The sequence below is a fragment of the Pollachius pollachius genome, assembly GCF_949987615.1.
Source record: "Pollachius pollachius genome assembly, chromosome: 7".
NCBI classification, from domain to species: Eukaryota; Metazoa; Chordata; class Actinopteri; order Gadiformes; family Gadidae; genus Pollachius; species Pollachius pollachius.
Window position 1 is genome coordinate 1,835,673 of NC_136940.1, and position 23,088 is coordinate 1,858,760.

Here is a 23,088-nt window from a genome sequence, read left to right on the forward strand (position 1 = left end):
GAGACGAACACAAACTACTGAGAAGAGGTGGACGGATCCACCCCCCTGTCCGACCACTGAGCTCCTTATGTCAATAAGGGGACCTGAAGCTTCGTTGTGGGGACTGTCGTGATATTATGTATTACATCATGGTTGTTCCACTTCCACGTTACGTCTAATAAAAGTTATTTTTATGCACCATTTACACATATTTCATACATTTGCTCCGCTTTCTAATCAGAACAGCTCAACTGTAGTCGTGTATTAAAGCTTACTAAGTTAATTATTGGCAGATGAGTTAAATGCAAGACAAAGCTGATCGCATTAGGGACGATATGCGTGTGCGTGCTGATTAAAACCTGATGATACCCCGTCCTTTGCAAACAGGGCCTGGGGGTGAAGGTACAGTTCACAGACCCGGGGGTTATGCCCCCTCCGTTTCCGACGACAGTAATTTGGTTTAGGATAGACAGTCATAAAGGCTAATTTAATTAGTGGTTTGGTCAAAAAAGCTGGTTCAGAGATAAGTAGTTTGGTCACCTTTTCAGATATTTTTTACTGCTATGAAAAATATGCTTTCTTTATTTATTTAGCGGATTTTGATTATGTGATTATTATTAAATTGTTGTCATGGCAACATCCAGATTTATTAGTTTAATTTGAAAAATCCCATCTCTCCACATAATAATGACAACACAGCAGCAGAGTTATAAAACTGTTTTATTAGGGAGTTAGGGGGTTTGAGGCTGTCGTGGAGAGACGAGCAGGTGCTTGCCCAAGGGTTTTGGGCAGAAGCAGCCCTCTCTGTAGACCAGCCGGCCGCGGACCAGGGTGGCGTGCACCAGTCCCCGCAGCGTGCCCCCCAGGTAGGGCGTCACCTGCAGGAAGACGCATCACAAGGTCACACATTTGATCAAAAAGACTGGGTATAAGACTGGGTATCTTTACATTTAAAGGGCCACTATTTCCCCCGGGTGTGATGAGATTGGCCGTTACGAACCTCCCCGTTTGGAGACTTCACCTGTGGGAGAGTCCAAGATGTATAATGGTGGGTCAGACTAGTGGACTGTACCAAATGGTAGGCTGATCTGGGTGACGAAATAGGGGCCCTTTTCGATGATTAGCGTATCGTAGCTTCCTGGTGATGGTATCGAGGGCGGTGTTTGCGTACCTTGTTTTTATGGTGGATGTTTCCTTCCTGGACCTGGACAGACGAGGAAAGAACAAATAGTCTTAGAAGTTGGCTTTTATTAAAAACACAGAAGGGTCCGCCTTTTAGGGCGTTTATGCTAACATGTGCGATAAGGAAAATGATTGTGTTTCTAGAATGTTTTACATGTTCATGCTGTAAGTCGGAGAGCTGCGCTTAATATTCAGGCAGTGTTTGAAGTAGTTCCGGTGAATAACCCTTTTCTTTTAACACGCACCACAAACTCCCGCTCCGGGTCCCAGATGACGAGGTCGGCGTCGTAGCCCGGCGCCAGGCTCCCCTTCCGGTCGTCAAGGCAACACAGCTGGGCCGTGTTCCGGGAGAGGAGGCGCGTCGCGTCCGAGAGCTGGAAGCCCCGCCCACTGGCGGAGGTCCAGAAGAGTGACAGACCTGCCAACCACACAGAACACACAGGATGGTTCTAGTGGGGAGGCGGTTCTAGTGGCAAGGGGGTTCTAGAGGGGAGGGGGTTCTAGTGGGGAGGAGGTTCTAGTTGGGAGGGGGTTCTAGTGGGGAGGGGGTTCTAGTTGGGAGGGGGTTCTAGTGGGGAGGGGGTTCTAGTTGGGAGGGGGTTCTAGTGAGGAGGGGGTTCTAGTGAGGAGGGGGTTCTTGTTGGGAGGGGGTTCTAGTGGGGAGGGGGTTCTAGTGGGCAGGGGGTTCTAGTGGGGAGGAGGTTCTAGTGGGCAGGGGGTTCTAGTGGGGAGGAGGTTCTAGTTGGGAGGGGGTTCTAGTGGGGAGGAGGTTCTAGTGGGGAGGGGGTTCTAGTTGGGAGGGGGTTCTAGTGGGGAGGAGGTTCTAGTTGGGAGGAGGTTCTTGTTGGGAGGGGGTTCTAGTGGGGAGGGGGTTCTAGTTGGGAGGGGGTTCTAGTGGGGAGGGGGTTCTAGTGGTTTCCATCCCCTCTGTCCTCAGTCTGACCTGTAGGAGGCGACCTTGAGCAAGATCTTACCCCTTCTTACATTAATAAATAATTAGTCTCTTTGGATAAAAGCCTCTTCTAAATAACACGATTGTAAAATGGTAAGAAAGCTGTGTGTTTTCAGTGGTTAAAAGCAATGGGCCTTGTGCAAGTCCTCTAGGGTTGGACTGGAATGGACGATCAGAAATCCATATTCCTACTACCAGCTGACTGGATACGTTTCCTGACAGATCTTCATATCCAGACTAACATTGGGGATACATGTTTATTCTCTTGGTACATAAAGCTCCCAGCTTTCTGGTTCGTAGCGGAGGTCTTTCAAAGAGACGGGAGACTTTGAACCTGTCAATTATTACTGTCAGACTGGGCTGTTTGTTTGTCTCTCATGGACTTTACTCAAACACACGCACCGTCTGAACTGTCACGTGGGAGAAGAGACCTAATGGTCTACTACGTCAAGTTCAGGTGCAAACATATACCTTACTGTACTTGGAGTCAGACGATGACTATGATTCCGGTATTGTGCAGGTATGCAGGTATTCCCTGCCTTGCCAAGATGAGTGACAGCCAGCGATAGAAGCGATAGGATAGAAAGCTTCTAAAAGGTTTGGGGTTCGATTCCCAATGTCCACATTCTACCTGTAGGCATCGCAGAGCAAGAGAACCCCTAACCCTACCTGCTTCTTATGACATAAAGAAGTTTAATTAGTAAATGGCTGCTAAACAGTGACGTTGTCGGTGGTTACCAAACTGCAGGGAGGAAATCCCTCCCCAGGCCTGGCTGAAGTCTCCAGCGCCCAGGTTCTTGAGCTCGGGGGTGCAGGGCGAGTGGTCCGACACCACCATGTCGATGTCTCCGGCCTTCAGCGCCGACCACAGCTGCTCCTGAGGGCCCAGAGAGCCCGCCAACCGCGGCGTTAGAGTGCGGTGGCCCCGGGGAACCACTGGACCCGGGAGACCAACTATTACGCAGGCTAGTGGAACAGTGAAGGATAGTCACGCTGTGGCGGGTCTTTGAGAGGCTGATGCATGTCAGTCGGAACGAGCCACGAGCCCCGACTCTGAGCTTCAGGTTCGTAATGACATCATCGAACGTAACGCATGCACACAACAACACAAAAGTACACAACAACGAGAACACACTCCAGTCTCCCGTCAGACACGCCACGTTGTCAGCTCCCCCCCGCCCCGACGCCGGGACTAGCGGTGGGCCTACCTGGTTGGCCTTGCTCCGGATGGGAGGGCAGCACTTGAACTGCGTGGCCCCGGCGGGGACGTCCTCGGAGGAGAGGGTCAGGTAGTGGTGGGTGGTCTCCACCGTCAGCGGGGCCCCCGCCGACCGGGCCTCCCGGATCAGAGCCAGCGGCTCGGCCGAGGACAGGTGGACGATGTGACACCGGACCCTGAGGGGGCGGAGGGCGGAGACTTCAGAGGGACACTGGGATCCGAAACCCGGACCCTCAGGGCTGAGTGTGTGAAGAGCCTAACCCCTAGACTATCCTGCCCCCTGATGACGGGGCCGTTACGTTGTTTTTACTGCTATACTATTAAGCCATTAAGCAGACGTTGCTCTCCAAACGTCCTACCGCTGCGTATCGTCAAGCATGTTGTGGTGTCAGTACCGCTGCAGTACTGTAGTGCAGGTGTTGCTGGTGAGCGTCTTGTGGCTCTCACCGGTACTGCAGGCAGAGCTGTGTCACGGTGCGGATCGCCTCCACCTCCATCACGTCCTTCCGCGACCGCAGGAAGGTGGAATACTCACACGGGTCTGAAGGCGCAGGGGAAACGGCAGGTTCTTAAAGCTCCAGGAAGTCCACCCCAGGTTTTGGACCACCCTTCTGGATTTGGCCCATTGGGTGTTATGGTGCTGGCTGGACCAATGCATGGCTGGAGGGAAATCCTGGCAGCGTCGCATGTACTTTACGGGACTATTTTATTAGAGGGATAGCTACTTACCACCACTCTCCTCTATCGCCTCGGGAACCTCCTTCTCTGCGTGGAACTAGGGGAACACAAAACTCACATGACCACCATTCCTACATTGAGAAGACGCTGATATAGAGGTCAAGGGCAGGAAGTGGGTAGTTTCACTTCCTGGATGTGGACATCACCATATAAATCCCCCAGTGTGATGTCAGGGTCCTGATGGGCGTGACCTACCAGCAGGACGCTCCCGGTTCCCTGCAGCTGCTGCATGGCCGCGTGGAGGTCGGCGTCGACCACGTGGGGGAACTCGTCCACGCCGCTGTGGATCAGGAAGCACTTGAAGCCCGCCACGCCGGCCCAGACCATGGGCCGAAGCTCCAGCTGTAGGGAGGGGAACCAGCGGGGGGACTTTAACAAGCTGGGGGAGTGCAGGGACACACAGAGCTGATCTAGTACCAGGTCTACACCCCTGGCCGAAAATCAAAACACTGCCCTAATTTCAAAGCACTTTTGATCAACCACACGGGTTGGACATCATGACATCCCCGGTACCTCAGCATGACATCTCAGATTCTTTGCAGAAATGCTACTGCTATTCTACAGTGTCACTGGCTGCTGAATGAGTTGGCACCGCTGCATCAGAGCTCCTGCTAGGATGACCAACAGAAACCTGGTCCAATTGGCATCCTGTCAACTTCCATCCTGTCAGCTTCACAACGCTTTGCACTCAGTTGTTGGACCCTAGTTTGATCTGAACTCCTGTTGACACTGTATTTTGTTGTATTGTTGTTGTGGTTTTCCGTGTGTGTGTGTGTGTGTGTGTGCGTGCGCGTGCGTGTGCGTGTGTGTGTGTGTGTGCGCGTGCGTGCGTGGGTGTGTGTGTGTGTGTGACCCATTTCCATGCTCTGGGACGTTAAAGAACGATTGAGCTATTCCCTTCTGTTGGACTTCTCCCCAGTTCCCATTGGACAGACGAGAGAGGCAGCGGCTGCCGATGTCTGACCAATCACGGTACCTGGTTCCCAGGGATGACCCCGCCCCAGAAGGCGGTGTCGACGAAGCACTGGCCCTCGGCGACGCACATCTTCCCGTCCAGGTTCCCCAGCGTGGTGGTCGGGGGGATGCTGTTGCTATGGGAACAGGAGGTACACGACACATTTCAAAATAAGGGTCTCAGTATTTATTTTGGTACTCGCCAGATTGGGTGCTCCTAAACAACGTCCAGGGATGTTTACAGAGACGGGCAGCTTAGCACAAGGATGCCAACTCGATCTCAGCTCGGCTCAAACCCAGAACCCTCTGGTACTGGGAGTCGAACACACCGCTATACTCGGCCCCAAGCAAAAGACACAGCCCTCATACGCACTTATTGTATATTGTGCGTATGTTGTCACCCTTATTGTACTGACAGTGATATATTGTTGTTTCTCTTTCTTCTGACAAATGGACTTATTGTGAGTCGCTTTGGATAGAAGCACCTGATAAACGACCTGAATGTAAATGCAAACCCCCCCCCATCATGTAAACTCCTTCCTGAGTGCAGACAGCCACTGCTGGTGCTGTAGGAGGGTCTGTAGGTACGGGGGGGGGGGGGGGGGCAGGAAGTCACGTACAGCGGCATGTCCACGATGGTGGTGACACCGCCGGCGGCGGCCGCCCTCGTGGCGGTCCAGAAGCCCTCCCAGGACGTGCGCCCGGGCTCGTTGACGTGCACGTGGCTGTCGACCAGACCCGGCATCACCACCCGGTCGCCCACGTCCCACACCTGCAAACACAAATGCAGCGAGGCTGACGTCATCACGGGGACGTCACCGCTGAGATGAACGAGTGAGGAGGTCGTGGAGATGACGAAATTGTGTAGGCTCTGTGATATCGGTAACAGGACAGCCTTTTCAAAGGTATTTATTGACAACGTTGCTGATAATGGCTTTAAACCGTGTCAACCGTGTTATTGTTCATCTCGTAACACATCTGTATCCTCTTAGTTTTTTTTAATAACTCTTTAATAACTTTTTATGCAATGTATTTTAATTGCATAACATATCGAGTGATGATCACAAGCTACTGTACTGATAAGCAACTGTACTGATATGTACCTCTTAATTGTGTAGAACTTTGACTTCTGCACATAAATAGATCTGCACATATTTGGATTTTGTTTATGTGCTAGCTATATGGCCTACCCTGCAATATACATTGCTTTCTAGTATATCTCTCTTTATCTATAGATATTTATAATTTTTCAGTGTCTAGCATTTGTTTTCATCTATCTAGAATATGATGCCCCGACAGGTAGTTGACTGGGAAGTCAGTTCCCAGTCTGACTCGACTTAAAAGACCAGATGAACGGGAATTTGAACACCGATGACTGATTGTTATTTGAACACGAGCCCACCTCACAAGAATCCTCGTCCTCGGAAAGCGCGCTCCCGGGCCGGACGCTCTGGATCTTCCCGTCTCTGACGTAGATGACTGCCGGCTGGATGACGTCACCAAGCAGCACACGGCGGCTCTTGACGGCCCGGACGGTCGCACCGAGCTCCATGTTCAGACGACGGACGATGACAGCTGTCTATCAACGGGTGGTCTGAGATGCTGCAGACCTGTGTGATGTGTGACAGCGTGTCGGAGGCCTGCAGCACAGGAGCGGTTAACTCCGCCTCCTGTCCCGACGTCACCCCTATTGATCGGAGGCGAACTTGGACGTGTCGCCGCATGTGCGTTTTCGGGAGAAATGTGTGCGTAATATTCTGTGACCATGCCGCCATGCTGATGACACCGAGGCTGATGAGCGAGCACGTCGAGGTTCAAGTCCCTGAGCCGCTTTGAAGCCGACTGAGTTAATAACCATTGGTTCTGATCGCTTTTGATCGCGAGTTACGGCTTATTGTATGGAATTACATGCAATGAATGGAAATAGATTTGATTGAAATTGCTGCCAATTCGATTTTCTTATGGACTGCAATTCCTTTTCCAATTGCAGTCAGTATTTAATGACCATTTTTATCAGGATAAATGTGTGAAAGGTTGTTTATTTCTAGTTCAGCAGTTGGTTTAAGACATAAGTAGTGGTTGTCTGGTCTCCGCACCTCCACACTCATGATGGTCTCAATGTAACCTGGGTTTTCATGACGAGGGGAAACTTCTTACTGAATGGTTGGGTTCCAGCTATAGTTTATACTCGGTCACTCTCATCAACCAATATCAAGGACCAAGTACCAATCTTAACAAACAATATATTGATTAAATCTTTTGCTTTGATCTTTGATTGGTTGATTTTATTGGACAAATGTATCAAGATAAATGTCCCCACAGCGACCCCCAGTGGCGGTGGAAGGTCTCACCACAGATGCTGCAGCCAGCCTCTGACTCGTCGTCGCTTCATCACCATCACATCATGTATTGAATGTTCATCCATCACATTCACAACAATACCTTTCTCATGGGAAATACTAATCCTTGACAGACCTAAAACGCTTTTAATAAAAACATGAAACGTAAATGTACTCGTTAATACGTCGGTAGTGGTAGGTCTTTAAACGCACGTCCCAGTCAGAGGCCGGCCCTGAACGGGCAGTGGCTCGTTCAGGACTATGAATTATTCAGGGTCCAGGGCCCCGGATTGAGAGGCTGCTGGTGGCTAAGTGCTAGAAGGCCAGTAGCATGCTCCAGTGCTAAAGCTAGCTGGCGTTCACCTGGGGTCGTCTGGGTTCTGCTAACCAGCCAACCAGCAGACAAACAGGCCTTCTGCTAACCAGCCAACCATCAGACAAACAGGCCTTCTGCTAACCTGACAACCAGCAGACAAACAGGCCTTCTGCTAACCAGCCAACCAGCAGACAAACAGGCCTTCTGCTAACCTGACAACCAGCAGACAAACAGGCCTTACATTGCCGTCTAAACTTTCAATCCTGACTGAATGATTCAGCATTAACATTATTAGAACATTATAATGATGCCTCAAATACAATAGTTGAGAGAGAGACGGAGAGACAGAGAGAGAGAGAGAGCGAGAGGGAGGGAGAGAGAGAGAGGGAGGTCATTGAAAGCGTCTGCATTGTGTTGCAGGTAACCTGAGCTCACCTGTTCTCCAGGTTACCTGCAGCTCATAGGGCTGGTGGACCCTGGAGGTGCACATACCTGCCCAACCTGGCGACCCAGCCGCAGCACTCACCTGTACAGACCACTGTCACATACCTGCCCAACCTGGCAACCCAGCCCGCAGTATTCACCTGTACAGACCACTGTCACAACACATAATATAGGGTATATAATATATAATACATTAAACAACATGTGCATATTAAATAACACTGCAAGTCTAATGTAAATGCAAGCGGCCTTAATCTTTTCATTCTTTTCAAAAGCTGTCTTGTCATTATCTTGATTTGAAACAAGTGTATTAATACTGACTGAGCGTAACATAACTTAACATGTGCTAATATACATTTGAGTTCTTTGTCGGTTTGACGGACATAAGATCGTTTATTTATCTGCAGTTAAGACTCGTGTGAGTTTTCAACTTGATATCCTAATCTCTCTCTCTCTCTCTCTCTCTCTCTCTCTCTCTCTCTCTCTCTCTCTCTCTCTCTCTCCTCCGCATCGCCGCTGCCCTCTCCCTCGCTCTCTCCGTGCTGACGTCACCACAGAGCTCAGCATCCTCTCGGAGGCGCAGCAGGGAGGAGACAGCAGAGCCATTTTGCCCTTAGCCGGAGTGTAGCCTCACCGTTCTCTCCCTCTCTCTCTCCCCCTCTCTCTCTCCTTTCACCGGGGGCTCCAGAACAGAGCTCTCCGGTATCCGTTTACCTTGGCTTCCCCGTGCTTGATGGAAGGGGGTCGGGGGGTAAAGACGGCGTCGTTTTGACCGGAGGATAGCGTCGTTATCGCGGGACAGCGGGACGAGACGAGGCGGTGGGTGGCGGCGGTGGAGGTGGGGGTGGATGGTGAACACGAACCAAGGACACACAGCAGCATCCAACGAGCGGGCTCCAGGAGAGGAGCCAGCCCACGCAGAGACCCGGCCGAGAGGTGAGCCTCATCCCTCCTCATTGTTCCGGTGATGAGGCGCCGATGCATTTTTAACGAGGCGCGTCTGTGCGGCGGGCGGCGGATCCTCCCGGGATCCTGCGGGGTGTAGGAGGGTGTAGCGGGGTGTAGGGTGCGGCCGCGCGGAGCTGTCACAAGACCCCTGGTTCTGAGAGCCCACCGACGTGTTGTCATTCAATCTAAACGGTTGTGATTCACTGTGGATATCGTGTTGTTTTTATATTTGATTCGTTGTGTACGCGGTATTTATTACGCGATGTCAGGCGGAATCCATGTTGACGAACGCCGTGTCGTGTTCATGTGTCGTAGCCCGTGTCAGGTGGAAGACGTCTGGGGTGAGATACGAACGACGTATCGATGAATAAAAGCCCGTTAAATACCCTTGTCCATTGTTATCAGCCGAGGGGTTGGGCTGGGTACTGTGCCGTGGACAGCCTCAGCATGTCTGCTCCTAAACACAAGCTGGTGTTCATTATTTTGATGCCCAGATAACTCAAACAAACAGGCCTCTCAGTTCATTTTTCCGCCCCTGATGTTGTCCTACCGGTCAAGGTGATGGTTGCGTCGGATGAGATGCTGTCTGGAGGCCTCTGTTCACCGGAGGATTACGCTAGACTCCTTGTTTTAACGGCAGGACACCTTTCTACTAAACGCAGGCTTGGAGACATCAATGTGAATGTGACGCAGTTTGCATGTAAACCAATACGATAAAACCCCCCCAGCCTGTCAATACCCCCCCCCACCCCTGGTCAGGGTTGGGTAGAGGTGGTGCTATTTATTGGGTGGTGCAGGTGGAGCAGTGTGGTTTCAGAACAACCCCGTCGCCGCCCTCCTTTACGACCCCCGACAAATATCATTTGATGAATCTGTTGACCAATATCCTGCTACAGCAGTTTAGCTTTACTAGCCTGGTCCTCCACACACACACACACACACACACACACACACACACACACACACACACACACACACACACACACACACACACACACACGCGTTGGGTTCTGTGAACTCATCCAACCCCTGGGGGGACGAGTGACGAGGGGCTCAATCACAACCCACACGCACGCACACAGACACGCACACAGACACGCACACCAACACACACGTAAGCCAACACACACACGCATTCACTCAGAGAGTGTGTGTGTGTGTGCATGTGTGTATGTGTGTTCATGTGAGCGAGCGTGCGTTTTGCGTGCGTACGTGTGAATGCGTGTGTGTGCTCCTACATGCACACGGACACACACACATGTTTTGGGCAGCGGGCGGGCGGTGAGTGTGTGTGTTTGGGTGGGGTGGGTGGAGGGGACAGAGATGGAGGAAGTAGCGGGGGTGACACAGCACTTTCACAGCCAGAACCGCGGCCTGCGCCCCGACTGTCCGTCACCCAGGTCCCCCCTTCTGGGGCGGGGACTTGACCCAGAGGAGACGCCCCCCCCCCCCCCCCCGTGAGTCATGGACGCCCTCGGCCCGTCTGACTCATCGATCGATTTCACACGCGACTTCCATCCATTAGGAGGCCTCGCCGAGAGAGACCAGTCCGGTGATACCAGCGCTGTGGGCGGGGCTGACTGGCAGACGGGGGCGGGGCCAGACGGGGTTAGTGGGGAGGGGTCCGGGAGAACCCGGGGGGGGAGCCTCAACAACACTACGTTTGATTTAGATATTTCGCTCTTTGTTGATAGGCCACCCCTAGGAATGGCTCTTGTGGCGGCCAATCAGAGTCAATGCCCCGCCCCCCGGCACGCCCCTGCTCGGGGCTAAAGGAACACACCGGAACCAGCCTGTTGTGTGTGTGTGTGTGTGTGTATGTGTGTGTGTGTGTGTGTCTGTGTGTGTCTGTGTCTGTGTGTGTGTCTGTGTGTCTGAGTGTGGGTTTGTGTGTGCGTGTGTCTGTGTGTGTGTCTGTGTGTCTGAGTGTGGGTTTGTGTGCGTGTGTTACTATAGACCCCCCCTTCCATCCATTAGCGCGTGATTTAATCAGACATCCTTTTAGAGACCCAGAGTAGAGATGACCTTGGTGGGTTTGACCCCTGACCTCATCTCTGTGGCCCTAAAATGAATTCAGGGGTGTGTGTGTGCGTGTGTGTTTTTTTATGTATTTGTTGTGTGTGTGTGTGTGTGTGTGTGTGTGTGTGTGTGCATATGTACGTGCATGTGTGTTTTTTTTAAATTAGCGTGTTTGGTCATTTTTTTATGTGTTTGTGTGTGTGTCTGCATGTGTGTCCATGTGTATGTGCGTGCATTTGTGTGTGTGTGTGTTTGTAGTGGTTGTGAGTGTGTGTGTGTGTTTGTAATGGTTGTGTGTGTGTGTTGTAATGTGTGTGATTTGTAATGTGTGTGTGTCTGTGTGCGTGTGTTTGCATGTGTGTGTGTGTGTATGTACGTACGTGCACGCATTTGTGTGTGTGATTTGTAATGTGTGTGTGTACATACTGAGTCTATTGTTATGTTGGAGGCAGGCGGACATTTAGCTGTGTCTGCACTTCTGCTGCCCAGACCCTCGCTGACCATGCAGGCTTTGTTCCCACATGCTACACACACACACACACACACACACACACACGCACACACGCACACACAACTACAAACACACTACACACATACACATGAAGCATGTAGACTAGACGCACAATACACACCCTGCACACATGTGACACACACTCATGCTAGACACACATTACACACACGACACACACAACCATATCAACGTCTTTATATTTATAATGTATTCACATATTTATTTTTTATCAATTTAAGGATTTTTAAGAAAAGGCACACCCGTATATTCCCACAGTGGCTGAAGATTGACAATCTGCTGATTGACAATCTTCAGAATATGACCTATATAACACTAATTGAATGGATCATGATGACTCAATCCATGATAGGGGATCATATAACGGTCAACATACGATGTAACAACATGACATAGCCATAACACGTTGTTCACTAGCAGGACACAACATTATAAATGGATCTGACTTACACAACGCACTTAACAACACAACACACATTACAACACAACCAAGGTTACAACACAACACACATTAAAAGAGAACACACGTTACAATACGTTACAACACACGTTACAACAAACATTAAACACACGTTACAACCCAAGACATGTTACGACACACATTACAGCACACGTTACAACAACATTACAACACAATACACCTTACAACACAACGCATGATACAACAAAACATATGACACAACACAACACAAGTTACAACACAACACATGTTACAACACAACACACAGTACAACAAAACACACGTTACAACACACCTTCCAACACACGTTACAACACACCTTCCAACACAACACAACACACATTTGTTTTCAGAATTTTTTCAAGGTGTTCCAAAGCTTCAAAGTACAGAATCTATCGGACCTTAAGGCAAAACTATTAAGCATGTCAATAAAGGCCCGAATATTAGGTAGTAGAAAGATGGCCACCAGGGTGGGGAGCGGGTCATCAGGGTTTGACCATGAGCTACAGCGCCCCCTATGATGATATTAGCAATTTTTGTAATAATAATTTTACCATAATAACAATATTCTAAAAAACGGCTTGGTGACTTGCATTGCAACCACACCCATAAGTAGCACAATGAAACATGTATCAAGTCTTCTTCATGACGCTCCTCCTCTAGATTTGCAGTGAGCCGGACCCAGACCCCCTGAGCCGGACCCAGACCCCCTGAGCCGGACCCAGGCCCCCCCCCCCCCCCCCCCCCCCCCCCCACCCCCCTCCCAGGGTGCCAGACAGGAGGAGGAGCCATGGCGGCCTCAGTCAAAGTGGCGGTGCGCGTCCGGCCGTTCAACTCCAGGGAGATGGGCAAGGACAGCAAGTGCATCATCCAGATGAACGGGAACACCACCAGTAAGTCTGTCTGTCTGCTGTCTGTCTGTCTGCCTGTCATCTTCACAGTCACCGCAGGATTTGTAGATGTTAGTCTGGGGATGGATGATGTTCAACCGTCACTCCCAGAATAGCTGTTGTTTTGTTTTTGTTGTTTTTAATGTTAGGGATCGGGTAAGGGTTTATAGGGATGGTTGATGTTAGGGTTAAGGATAGACAGTGGGACGGTTGTTGATAGGAAGTCTTTACGGGGATTAGCAGTGTTAATCGTTTTAAGGGGTCTTTTGATGTTGGACAGTCTTTAAAGAGAGAGTACTGTTGATCTGAGTAATCTCTCTTTCTCCTGCTCGCTGGCCTTAAGGAGAGAGTTGATGCAGGGCAGTTTTTACTGTGATTGATGTTAGTTTTCCCACTGAGGAAAAAAGCAGACAGAAAAAGTAATAAACTAAGCCCTCTCTCTCCGTGCCAGCCATTAAACTCACTGCTGTGATAACGGAGAGATCTCTAATCCCTGGAGAAAGGGAACCAATATTTATTAAGGACCTTTATCTACTAATGGGACAGGGATCCAGGCTGTGAGACATAATGCTGGAACGCTTCTTCTAATGAGGACCTCGTCTCTTTGCTGATCATATCTGTGAGTCGAAACAAATGGCTGTTGGTCCAGTAGCAGGACGCTGGGCCAGGCTGATGGGTCTGGTACGTAGGAGAGGACAGAGCTGGGTATACTGGTGGGGTTGGGGTATCTGGGATAAGCAGGCCGGCCGCTCCCTATACGCAGAGTGCGTAGGGCACCAAGTACCTGGGGGGGGGCACCAAAAATGATGGTTTGTAAAAAAAATATATATATTATTACATTATTGAATTAAAAAAATATATAAATTAGTTATGAAGAGGCCCACCGTTGTTTTTTCTTAATTGCATAACCTATCACTCAATTTCGGCAATTATATGTTTTTACCTAATATATAAAAAGAGGCTGTCCTCCCCCCCCCCCCCCCCCCCCTGCTCGCGTAGGGCACCGAAACAGCCAGCAGCGGCCCTGGGGATAAGTGTTGGGTATCTGAGTGGGATTGGGGTTCCTGGGATAGGGTAGGGTTGTTAGGGTATCTGGGATAGGGTAGCTATGGTAGGGTCAGGGTATGTGTAACCCTGGACCCTTGTATCATTCTGGGGCAGACGGCACAGGGCCGGAACCCAGCAACAGGTAGGTGCGGAGCTCCATCTTGTTTCCTGTTCCGTATCGAGACGGTCCACCGAAGAACTAACCAATCACAGGAGTGGACGGAGCTATCAGAGGGGACTTGAGAGGGTGTTTTACAGCGGCCAGGCGTCTCGGTGTCGATTTGAAACATGTACATTGACTTTATTGCAGTTTACTAATGCTTTTGTTTGTTTGCATATTATGCTTTGCGGAACCCCTTTCCCCTTTCCTTCACCCATCAGACTTCAGATACGTACGTGTGATAGAGTTTGGGTGTGGTGAAAGTATGGGGTGATAGTATTAGGGTATATATGGTAGTATTAGGGTATATATAAGGGTATGTATGAAAGTATTAGGGTATGCATACTAGTATCAGTGTATGTGTGCTGTTGTCAGGGTATGTGTACTGATTTCAGGGTATACATGCTAGTAGTAAGGTATTTGTGCTGAAGTCCAGGTATGCAGGAGATGTCCGGGTATGCGGGAGAAGTCTCTTGAGGGATATTACGGCGCAGGTGGCTTCAGATACCTGATCTCTAATCTGTGAAGAAGTTAAAGCTGCTGCTTAATAATGGAGGAGCCGTCCTAAAATATTTACAGTTTGGCCTAATTTAGCCGCGTAGCCCCGCCCAGCCCGGGGAGACCAGAGACGCAGACGCCATGTTGGTCCTGTTGTTGTTGTTCTACTGCTCAGCTGAGAGGGAAATGGTTCACGTTTTAAACTCATGTAGAGCTTCCAATAGCAAGTGCCCTGAAAATATGACAGTGCAGTTTTCTCACAGCTGAAGATATTGAATACGAAAGCTTAAATGTCTTGTTGTATATCTTTGGACAGACCGTGGCAAAAAACTGACCCGTCATGCTAGCTAGGATTAGCAAGAAGCATGCTAGGCAGTGATAGTCCTAACTCTGGAGCCTTCCTCCATGCAATGTCGAAACAATGTCCAGCCTGAGCTGTGGTGCACACACGCACGCACGCACGCACGCACGCACGCACGCACCCACGCACGCACGCATGCACGCACGCACGCACACACACACACGCACACACACACGCACACACACATATGCACAAACTGCATTTTTCTGGATGTGTGCACACACTAATGCACAAACACAAAGACGCACACACACACAGATACCCACACAGACACACAAAGACACAGATGCACACACCGCCGTTAAAGGGCCGGTCCCCTGGCTGTGGCTGCAGGGACCGGCAGCAGCACGATGAACTCCAGATGAATGAGGCCTTGTTCCTTCCAGACTGGAGCAGCAGAACGCAATCTGTCTCCCGTACGTCTCCCTCCTCGCTCAGTCTTCCCTCTCTCTCTCTCTCTCTCTCACTCTCTCTCATTCCCTGCCCACCTCTCCTCCCCTCTTCTTCTCTCTCTCCCCCCCCCATGCTCTCTCTCTTGTCACTCTCTTTTTACCCCCCTTCTCCCTCCCTCTCCCCCCCTTTCTTCTCTCTCTCTCTCTTTCTTTCTCTCTCTCCCCTCTCTCCCTCTCCCCGCCTCCCTCTTTCACACCCTCTCTCTCTCCCCCCCCTCCCCCTCTCTCTCTCTCTCTCCCCCCTCTCCCTCTGCCCCCCTCTCTCTTTCCCACCCTCTCTCTCTCCCTCTCTCTCTCCCCCCCCTCTCCCTCTCCTCGTTCCTAGGGGCGACCAGTGTGTCTCCCAGCGGGCCAGAGAATGGCAGCAGGCAGTGATTTGGGTCTTTTCAGTCTGACAGGCCCTTGGCAGACACATCCTTCCCTGCTCCCCCTCACCCCTCACCCCCCTGCCTCACTCCTCCACCCCCCCCCCCCCCCCCGTGTCTTCATTAAGATGCAGCCTCCCAGCCTGAGCCCCTCTCCCTCTGTAAGGAAGGACTAACAATGAACCGCGGCCCAGCCCTCCACCCCTCTGTGCTGCTGCTCATCGTATCCGTACACACATCCCTATTAGAGTCTCACTATTCGTCATCATGACATCATATCACGTATCCATGATGTCAGAACATGAATGCTCCATTCGCAACGACAGCCCTTTGCAGACGTGCCTCATGCTGTCCATCATGGTTATGTCATGGATCACATATATCTGTACATAGCGCATGTCTAAACATAAATATAATATATATGTTGCTATCCTTCATGATTATGTCATGTTGTCACCAATACATCATGATGGTTGCCTTCCCATATTATCTTATTTAATACATGACTATTCATCACATGTATCGTATTTATCCTCATCCTCATCATATATCAATATATCTATACAGCTTTATCTTTACTATATCTATAGATATAGATAACTATATCTATACCTATATTTATAGATATACATATCACATATCTGTACATACATCTCCTGTATGTATCTAGAGAGTGGCAGCTGTAGCAGGCTCAAACACGTTGTTGTCTTTTCATTTGATCTCTGGTTCGCTGGGGGTGTTGATCCCTGACCCCTGACCTGTGACCTGTGACACTCCAGACCCGGTCACATGTCCCCGAGCAGCCAACCAGCTCCAGGGAGGATCCAACCTGGAGTCTCAGATCAGTTACTGTAAGCAGACAGCAGATCTGTGTCTCTCTAGTTCCCAGAACACCTGGTTTATACCGGTTAACACTGGTCAGCACTGCGTAGTCACTGTCTGCACAACTGGTTTACACCGGTTAATACTGGTTAACACTGGTCAGCACTGCGTGGTCACTGTCTGTACTCGAACCACCTGGTTTATACCGGTTAATACTGGTTAACACTGGTCAGCACTGCGTGGTCCCTGTCTGCACTCAAACCAGCTGGTGTATACCGGTTAATACTGGTCAACACTGATCAGCACTGTGTAGTGACTGTCTGCACTCAAACCAGCTGGTTTATACCGGTTAATACTGGTTAACACAGGTCAGCGCTGCATAGCCACTGTACTTGAACCACCTGGTTTATACCGGATAACACTGGTCTTCGCTTCATAGTCACTGCCTCTTCTCGAACCAGCTGCTTAAACCAACAGTGCGTATTCGCTGTCTGCACTTACAGGCCGGCAGAGATTGCACAGAATACTGCTACAGTATGTACACAGTACTCATTCACAAGTACTGTCTGTGGACTGAGCAGAGATTAGAGCATTGAGCTGGTGTTTATCCGGACACAATGGTGGACTGAACCCTTTTCCCCTCCTTTAGAATCAGCAGCAGGTGGCTTCTTACACATGGACCACGTAGCCGGAAGGAGGGGCAGCGAGGCAGGTTTGATTCCCACCTGCGGCTCAGTGCTGCACGTCATTCCCTCCCCGAGCCACGTCTCTCTTCTCTCAGCGTCCGTGATGCTCAGAGCCCCGCAGAGAATCAGCCTGACACCAGATCTATCAAATCAACGCTGGGAATCATAGTCACACAAATGTCACGTCCTCATTCTGTCATCTTCTCACCCACACCTCCTCTCATCCTGTCATCCACTCATCCTCTCACCTATTCGTCCTCTACTCCACTCATCCACTCACCAACACATCCTCTCATCCACTAATCCTGTCATCCTGTCTGTCAATCACCCACTCATCCCGTCAGCCAATCAGAGGCTCTGGATGATTCCCCTGGGGTCCTGGGGTGACTCAGACCCCAGTCCAGGATGATGTCAGCAATGATGCCATCGCCAGAGGGGTGTTGGCTGTGGTGGAAGCAGTTTGGACCGGATATCGTTGGGGGAAGCTCTCTCTCTTCCCCCCGATGATGAAGTGGTTTAATCTACTTACTGCTGCCGGAGTGGTTGAGGTGCAGCGCTAATCTGATTGGGTTAAAACCACCGGGAAGGTGCCGGTACTTCCCCCCCACACACCGACCCGTTCTTCACCCTGGTTTCCCCCCACTCCGGCTCTAGACCTGGTACACCCGGCGGCCATCTTGGTCATTTGGATGGGGGAACATTCTAGAATCTCAATGACAACTCGACGCATACATTCTCTTAGTCTTCTATTAGCCCTCTATTTCCCCACTCTGGAGCAGTTAGAAGGCATTTCCCCTGAGATTACAGAAGGTTCTCCCAGCCAACTAACCAATATGGATTATGGACGCTAGGTGACTCAACAATCTGTCCTTGGTCTGAGCGTGATGCTAACTTCCTCCATTGAACCTGACTCTTTCCATGTTAGCATTAGCGTTCAAGCTCTGGAGAAGCTCATTCGGTGAGCTTCTGGTTAGGGTTTGATTTCATCACTTCATCATCTCTTCTTGGTGTCCCGGCTCTGTGCTGACACTCAGTGTTTTAAATGATGAGGGCGAGGGAACAGGAGAACGTCGTCTCTGATCTCTGAGAGCTCATGTCCTGTTTTCATCTGATACCGCGGTTCTGGAGCAATGCTGCGCTGCTTCTTAAAATGAGTGTTAACAACATAATGGGTGTTTGCTTGCGTGTGTGTGTTTGTGTGTGTGTGTGTGTGTGTGTGCATGTGCTTGTGCTTGTGCGTGTGTGTGTGTGTGTGTGTGTGTTTGTGTTCATCACAGACAGAGCTGCACTATTACAAAAATTACATAATGAACAATAATAGGAAATGTTGGCATTTTGTAACGCTGGTGACCTCGACAGGTGTATTTGAGGACAATGAAAATATAAACAATTAGTTGTTGCTTTCATACCTGGATGAGATGATAGACTACGGTGATGGACAGAGACGGATATTTCTTATGCACCAGCAGAATACTGGAACTCGTATAAGTCGTCAGAGAGGATTCTGGGAAATGCAAATTTGAGACAAATCAATCACTGAAGGCACACTGGATCTTTCTTGTCATTCTGCTGTACTGCAGAGCTCTTGGTGGTCTGAAACCGGTTCAACCAGAGCAGGAGGAAATGCTTCCCAGTAATGAACGTCCTCTGGGAACCGTGACTCATCCCAGTTCATGTTTCACCGTTAAAACCCCACGGAACGCCCGTTGAAACGGCCGTAGAGTCTCAAGCAGCCGACACTAAAGAGACCAGATTTGATTGTGAAATTGTCTCCAGAACTCGGGTTCAGTCTGAAACGTTTCAGGGTTCATTTGTGTGCGTTTTGATCCGTGAACAATCTCTGCTCCGGCCTGGACCGCTCTGTGATTCAGCGGTGTGACCGCGTTCCTCCGTGACTGTGCATTATTTAAATGCTGCCATTTTGTTTTGACCTTGCACTCTACCTGAGTGGACAGCCGGTCCTGGCTCCGTGGGGGGGGGGGTGAGGCTCGGAGGCTGGTCCGGACGTATTAATACTTGTGTTGTGGAGGAGGACAGTGAGTCAGAAAGCGCCTCGGGTTCCAGGATATCACACGTATCAGGAACACAGAGGCTGTATATGGGGTTTATTGGTCCATGAAACGGTTGTAAAAAAAGAATTGATTTAATGTCAATCCTCTAGGGATAGGCACAGTTTATCTACGTGATTTATACTTTGATTATATTGTTGTACATTATCATCATTGTAAGCACGATGATGGCTAGCTCAAAATACTTTGAAGACATTGAGAAGATACATCTGTAGTTCGACTCTAGTTGTGTGTTTGTGGTTAGTTTATTGCGATACATTAAGTCCAGCTTTGAGCATCCATTAGCACTGATAGCAATGTAAGCACTTTCAGCTCTAATAGCACTATGTTAGCTCTGTTAGCACTGTTAGCACAATGCATCCGTTAGCCAGCCAGGATCCGGTTCCAGCCGCTCCCGCCTTGCTCTGACCGGGTTTTCTCTCCAACCTTCAGCCATCCTCAACCCCAAGCAGCCCAAGGAGAACAAGAGCTTCAACTTCGACTACTCCTACTGGTCCCACACCACTGTAAGTAACCAGTCCTACTGGTCCCACACCACTGTAAGTAACCAGTCCTACTGGTCCCACACCACTGTAAGTAACCAGTCCTACTGGTCCCACACCAACTATTCTTAATTGTTTTATCTGAAAAAAATAAATGCAAATAAATAAAGGTTACACCTGTAAGTAACTACCTTCACTGGTCCCACTCTACTGTAAGTAACTACCCCCACTACTACTAACGTGTTAACATTAACACGTGTGCCCTGTGTGTGTGCAGCCGGAGGACTCCAACTTCGCGTCGCAGCTCCAGGTCTACAAAGACATCGGGGAGGAGATGTTGCTCCACGCCTTCGAGGGATACAACGTCTGCATCTTCGCCTACGGCCAGACGGGCGCCGGCAAGTCCTACACCATGATGGGAAAGCAGGACGTCAAGGACCAGCAAGGGATCATTCCCCTGGTGGGGAACCTCACTCGTTCACCCTCTCATCTCTTACCAACTCACCCCCTCACCCTCTCACCCTCTCATCTCTTACCCCCTCTCACCCCCTCATCTCTTACCCTCTCACCCCCTCACCCTCTCACCCTCTCATCTCTTACCCCCTCACCCTCTCACCCTCTCATCTCTTACCCTCTCACCCCCTCACCCTCTCACCCTCTCATCTCTTACCCCCTCACCCCCTCACCCTCTCATCTCTTACCCCCTCACCCCCTCACCCTCTCATCTCTTACCATCTCACCCCCTCACCCTCTCATCTCTGACCATCTCACCCCCTCACCCTCTCACCCTCTCATCTCTTACCCCCTCACCCCCTCACCCTCTCATCTCTTACCATCTCACCCCCTCACCCTCTCATCTCTGACCATCTCACCCCCTCACCCTCACACCCTCTCATCTCTTACATCTCACCCCCTCACCCTCTCACCCTCTCATCCCTTACCATCTCACCCCCTCACCCTCTCACCCTCTCATCTCTTACATCTCACCCCCTCACCCTCTCATCCCTTACCATCTCACCCCCTCACCCTCTCACCCTCTCATCCCTTACCATCTCACCCCCTCACCCTCTCACCCTCTCATCTCTTACCAACTCACCCCCTCACCCTCTCACCCTCTCATCTCTTACCATCTCACCCCCTCACCCTCTCATCTCTTACCCCCTCACCCCCTCACCCTCTCATCTCTTACCCCCTCTCACCCCCTCACCCTCTCACCGTCTCCCTGTGTGGTGGCTGTTGAGACCATTTAAAGCTTCCCACACCGTTTATAAAATCTAAATGTGTGTCTCGTCTTTAAGTAAGTCGTAAGCCTTAATAATGTTTAAACTGTGATTCCGTCCCCAGCTCTGTGAGGACCTGTTCACCAAGTTCAACGACACCAACATTGACAACAACATGGCCTACTCTGTAGAGGTGAGCTCCTCGGATTGGCTGACCAGCGCGTGACATCACAGAAACACTTCCTGCAGCCACAAAGTTGACTCAAGGAGCCCTCTCCCTGTGCTGAACCCCTCTCTCTGCGTTCAGGTGAGCTACATGGAGATCTACTGCGAGCGCGTGCGCGACCTGCTGAACCCCAAGAACAAGGGCCACCTGCGGGTCCGCGAGCACCCCCTGATGGGGCCGTACGTGGAGGACCTGTCCAAGCTGGCCGTCACCTCCTACAACGACATCCAGGACCTCATGGACTCTGGGAACAAGGCCAGGTGAGGGGCACGGCTTCACCGCTCTGACCAGACCCCTGCACTCGCTGCTCCTGGCTGTAGAACATCTGGAGCTCCAGGGAGCCCTAGTACACTCACTGCTCCTGGATGTAGAACATCTGGAGCTCCAGGGAGCCCTAGTACACTCGCTGCTCCTGGCTGTAGAACATCTGGAGCTCCAGGGAGCCCTAGTACACTCACTGCTCCTGGCTGTAGAACATCTGGAGCTCCAGGGAGCCCTAGTACACTCACTGCTCCTGGCTGTAGAACATCTGGAGCTCCAGGGAGCCCTAGTACACTCACTGCTCCTGGCTGTAGAACATCTGGAGCAGGCTCAGCAGCTGCAGGGAGTCCTAGTACACTCACTGCAGCTGTCTGACCAGAGAGTCTTTGGGAACAGCCGTGAGTCATGCTGAGGCTTGCATTCAGTGACCCAGTACTGTCCTTGTTCCACGCTGGTGACCAGGACATCTAGAAGAGCACAGAAACGTAACATCTGCTGCAGTTTGAGCTCGTGAGCAGCTTGGTACCTCCATGACTGGAACATACCGGAGAACCACACCGAAGTGCTGCGTAGTTCACTAGGGTACTGCAGGAATAGATCAAGGATGGGAGGGAGTGTGTAATTCTAGGTACACAGCATCCACCAGATGACACATCGTTTTTAGGCTTCCTGGTGAAGATATTCAAGTCATTGTGGGATGCAGAGTTCTGCTCCGAATGACTCATCAGAATCAATGAATGACTAGGATTTCTTCCTCTTTACTGAAGTCATCTGTAGTACCATAGGACTCTAGTACAGTACAGTTATAACCAGTGACCCATTTATGGGGTTTCTGTGCCTCCAACAGCAGGGTTATAAATAGTTGAGTTAACACTGAGTTCAGAGGCATCAAAGACATTAGACATGCTGTATAGTGGTAAGATTGCTGTTTCAGATCATTAAAACCAGCATAAAAGCGAAATTATAATAACCTGTGGGGACGCCATGGCCCCACAGTTAAATGAGCAGTTTGAATCTCCAAACCGCGTATTGAAAAGGGTTGTGAGATCGCGATGCTTAGAGAGAGGTTTTCCTCATTTAAAGAGGCTGGAGAGGTTGTACGATAGATGCAGTCATCCGTTAATCTGAAACACGCCTTGAAGGCCTAATTCCAACTATTCTATAATTCGTAGCCCTTGCAATTCTACTACTGAACAAGATTTTGTGACACTTGTCCCAGCCTAGGGAGCGATGCTGTGGAAGAAAGGATTAATTATGGCTAAATCACTTTCTTAATGATATAAGTTACCTGAACATTAATCTTCTTATACTTATCATTAGCCTTATCTGATTTTAATAGCATGGTTATCCATTCATCTTTAATTATTAAATAGGCCATAAGCCATTTTTGCTTCACATAACCACTTTGTTATGATTCAATTGTGTTTTGATTGAGTCTGATGGTTCTCTTGTATTGAAGATGATTTGATT

At 50.1% G+C, this 23,088-nt stretch overlaps 2 protein-coding genes across 2 annotated transcripts in view; one reads left to right on the top strand and one right to left on the bottom strand.

The window, feature by feature from the left end:
* Positions 1-710: 710 nt before the first annotated feature.
* Positions 711-6,576, bottom strand: LOC307078481 (allantoinase, mitochondrial; the record flags this gene model as incomplete). The annotated part of the gene is made up of 11 exons (XM_079740328.1): positions 711-857; positions 1,151-1,183; positions 1,407-1,579; positions 2,852-2,990; positions 3,322-3,508; positions 3,780-3,873; positions 4,062-4,107; positions 4,266-4,412; positions 5,047-5,161; positions 5,645-5,796; positions 6,427-6,576. The coding sequence occupies 11 exons, from the start codon at positions 6,574-6,576 to the stop codon at positions 711-713; spliced, it is 1,383 nt and encodes a 460-aa protein (XP_079596454.1).
* Positions 6,577-12,869: 6,293 nt separating this feature from the next.
* The window catches only part of kif1aa (kinesin family member 1Aa), a gene marked incomplete at both ends in the record, with an annotated part of 45,813 nt that continues 35,594 nt past the window's right edge, over positions 12,870-23,088 (top strand). The window contains 5 exons of the mRNA XM_079739810.1: positions 12,870-12,972; positions 19,862-19,935; positions 20,189-20,371; positions 21,256-21,324; positions 21,439-21,617. Of these exons, the coding sequence (XP_079595936.1) occupies positions 12,870-12,972; positions 19,862-19,935; positions 20,189-20,371; positions 21,256-21,324; positions 21,439-21,617 (608 nt within the window). The remainder of the gene's footprint in view (positions 12,973-19,861; positions 19,936-20,188; positions 20,372-21,255; positions 21,325-21,438; positions 21,618-23,088) is intronic.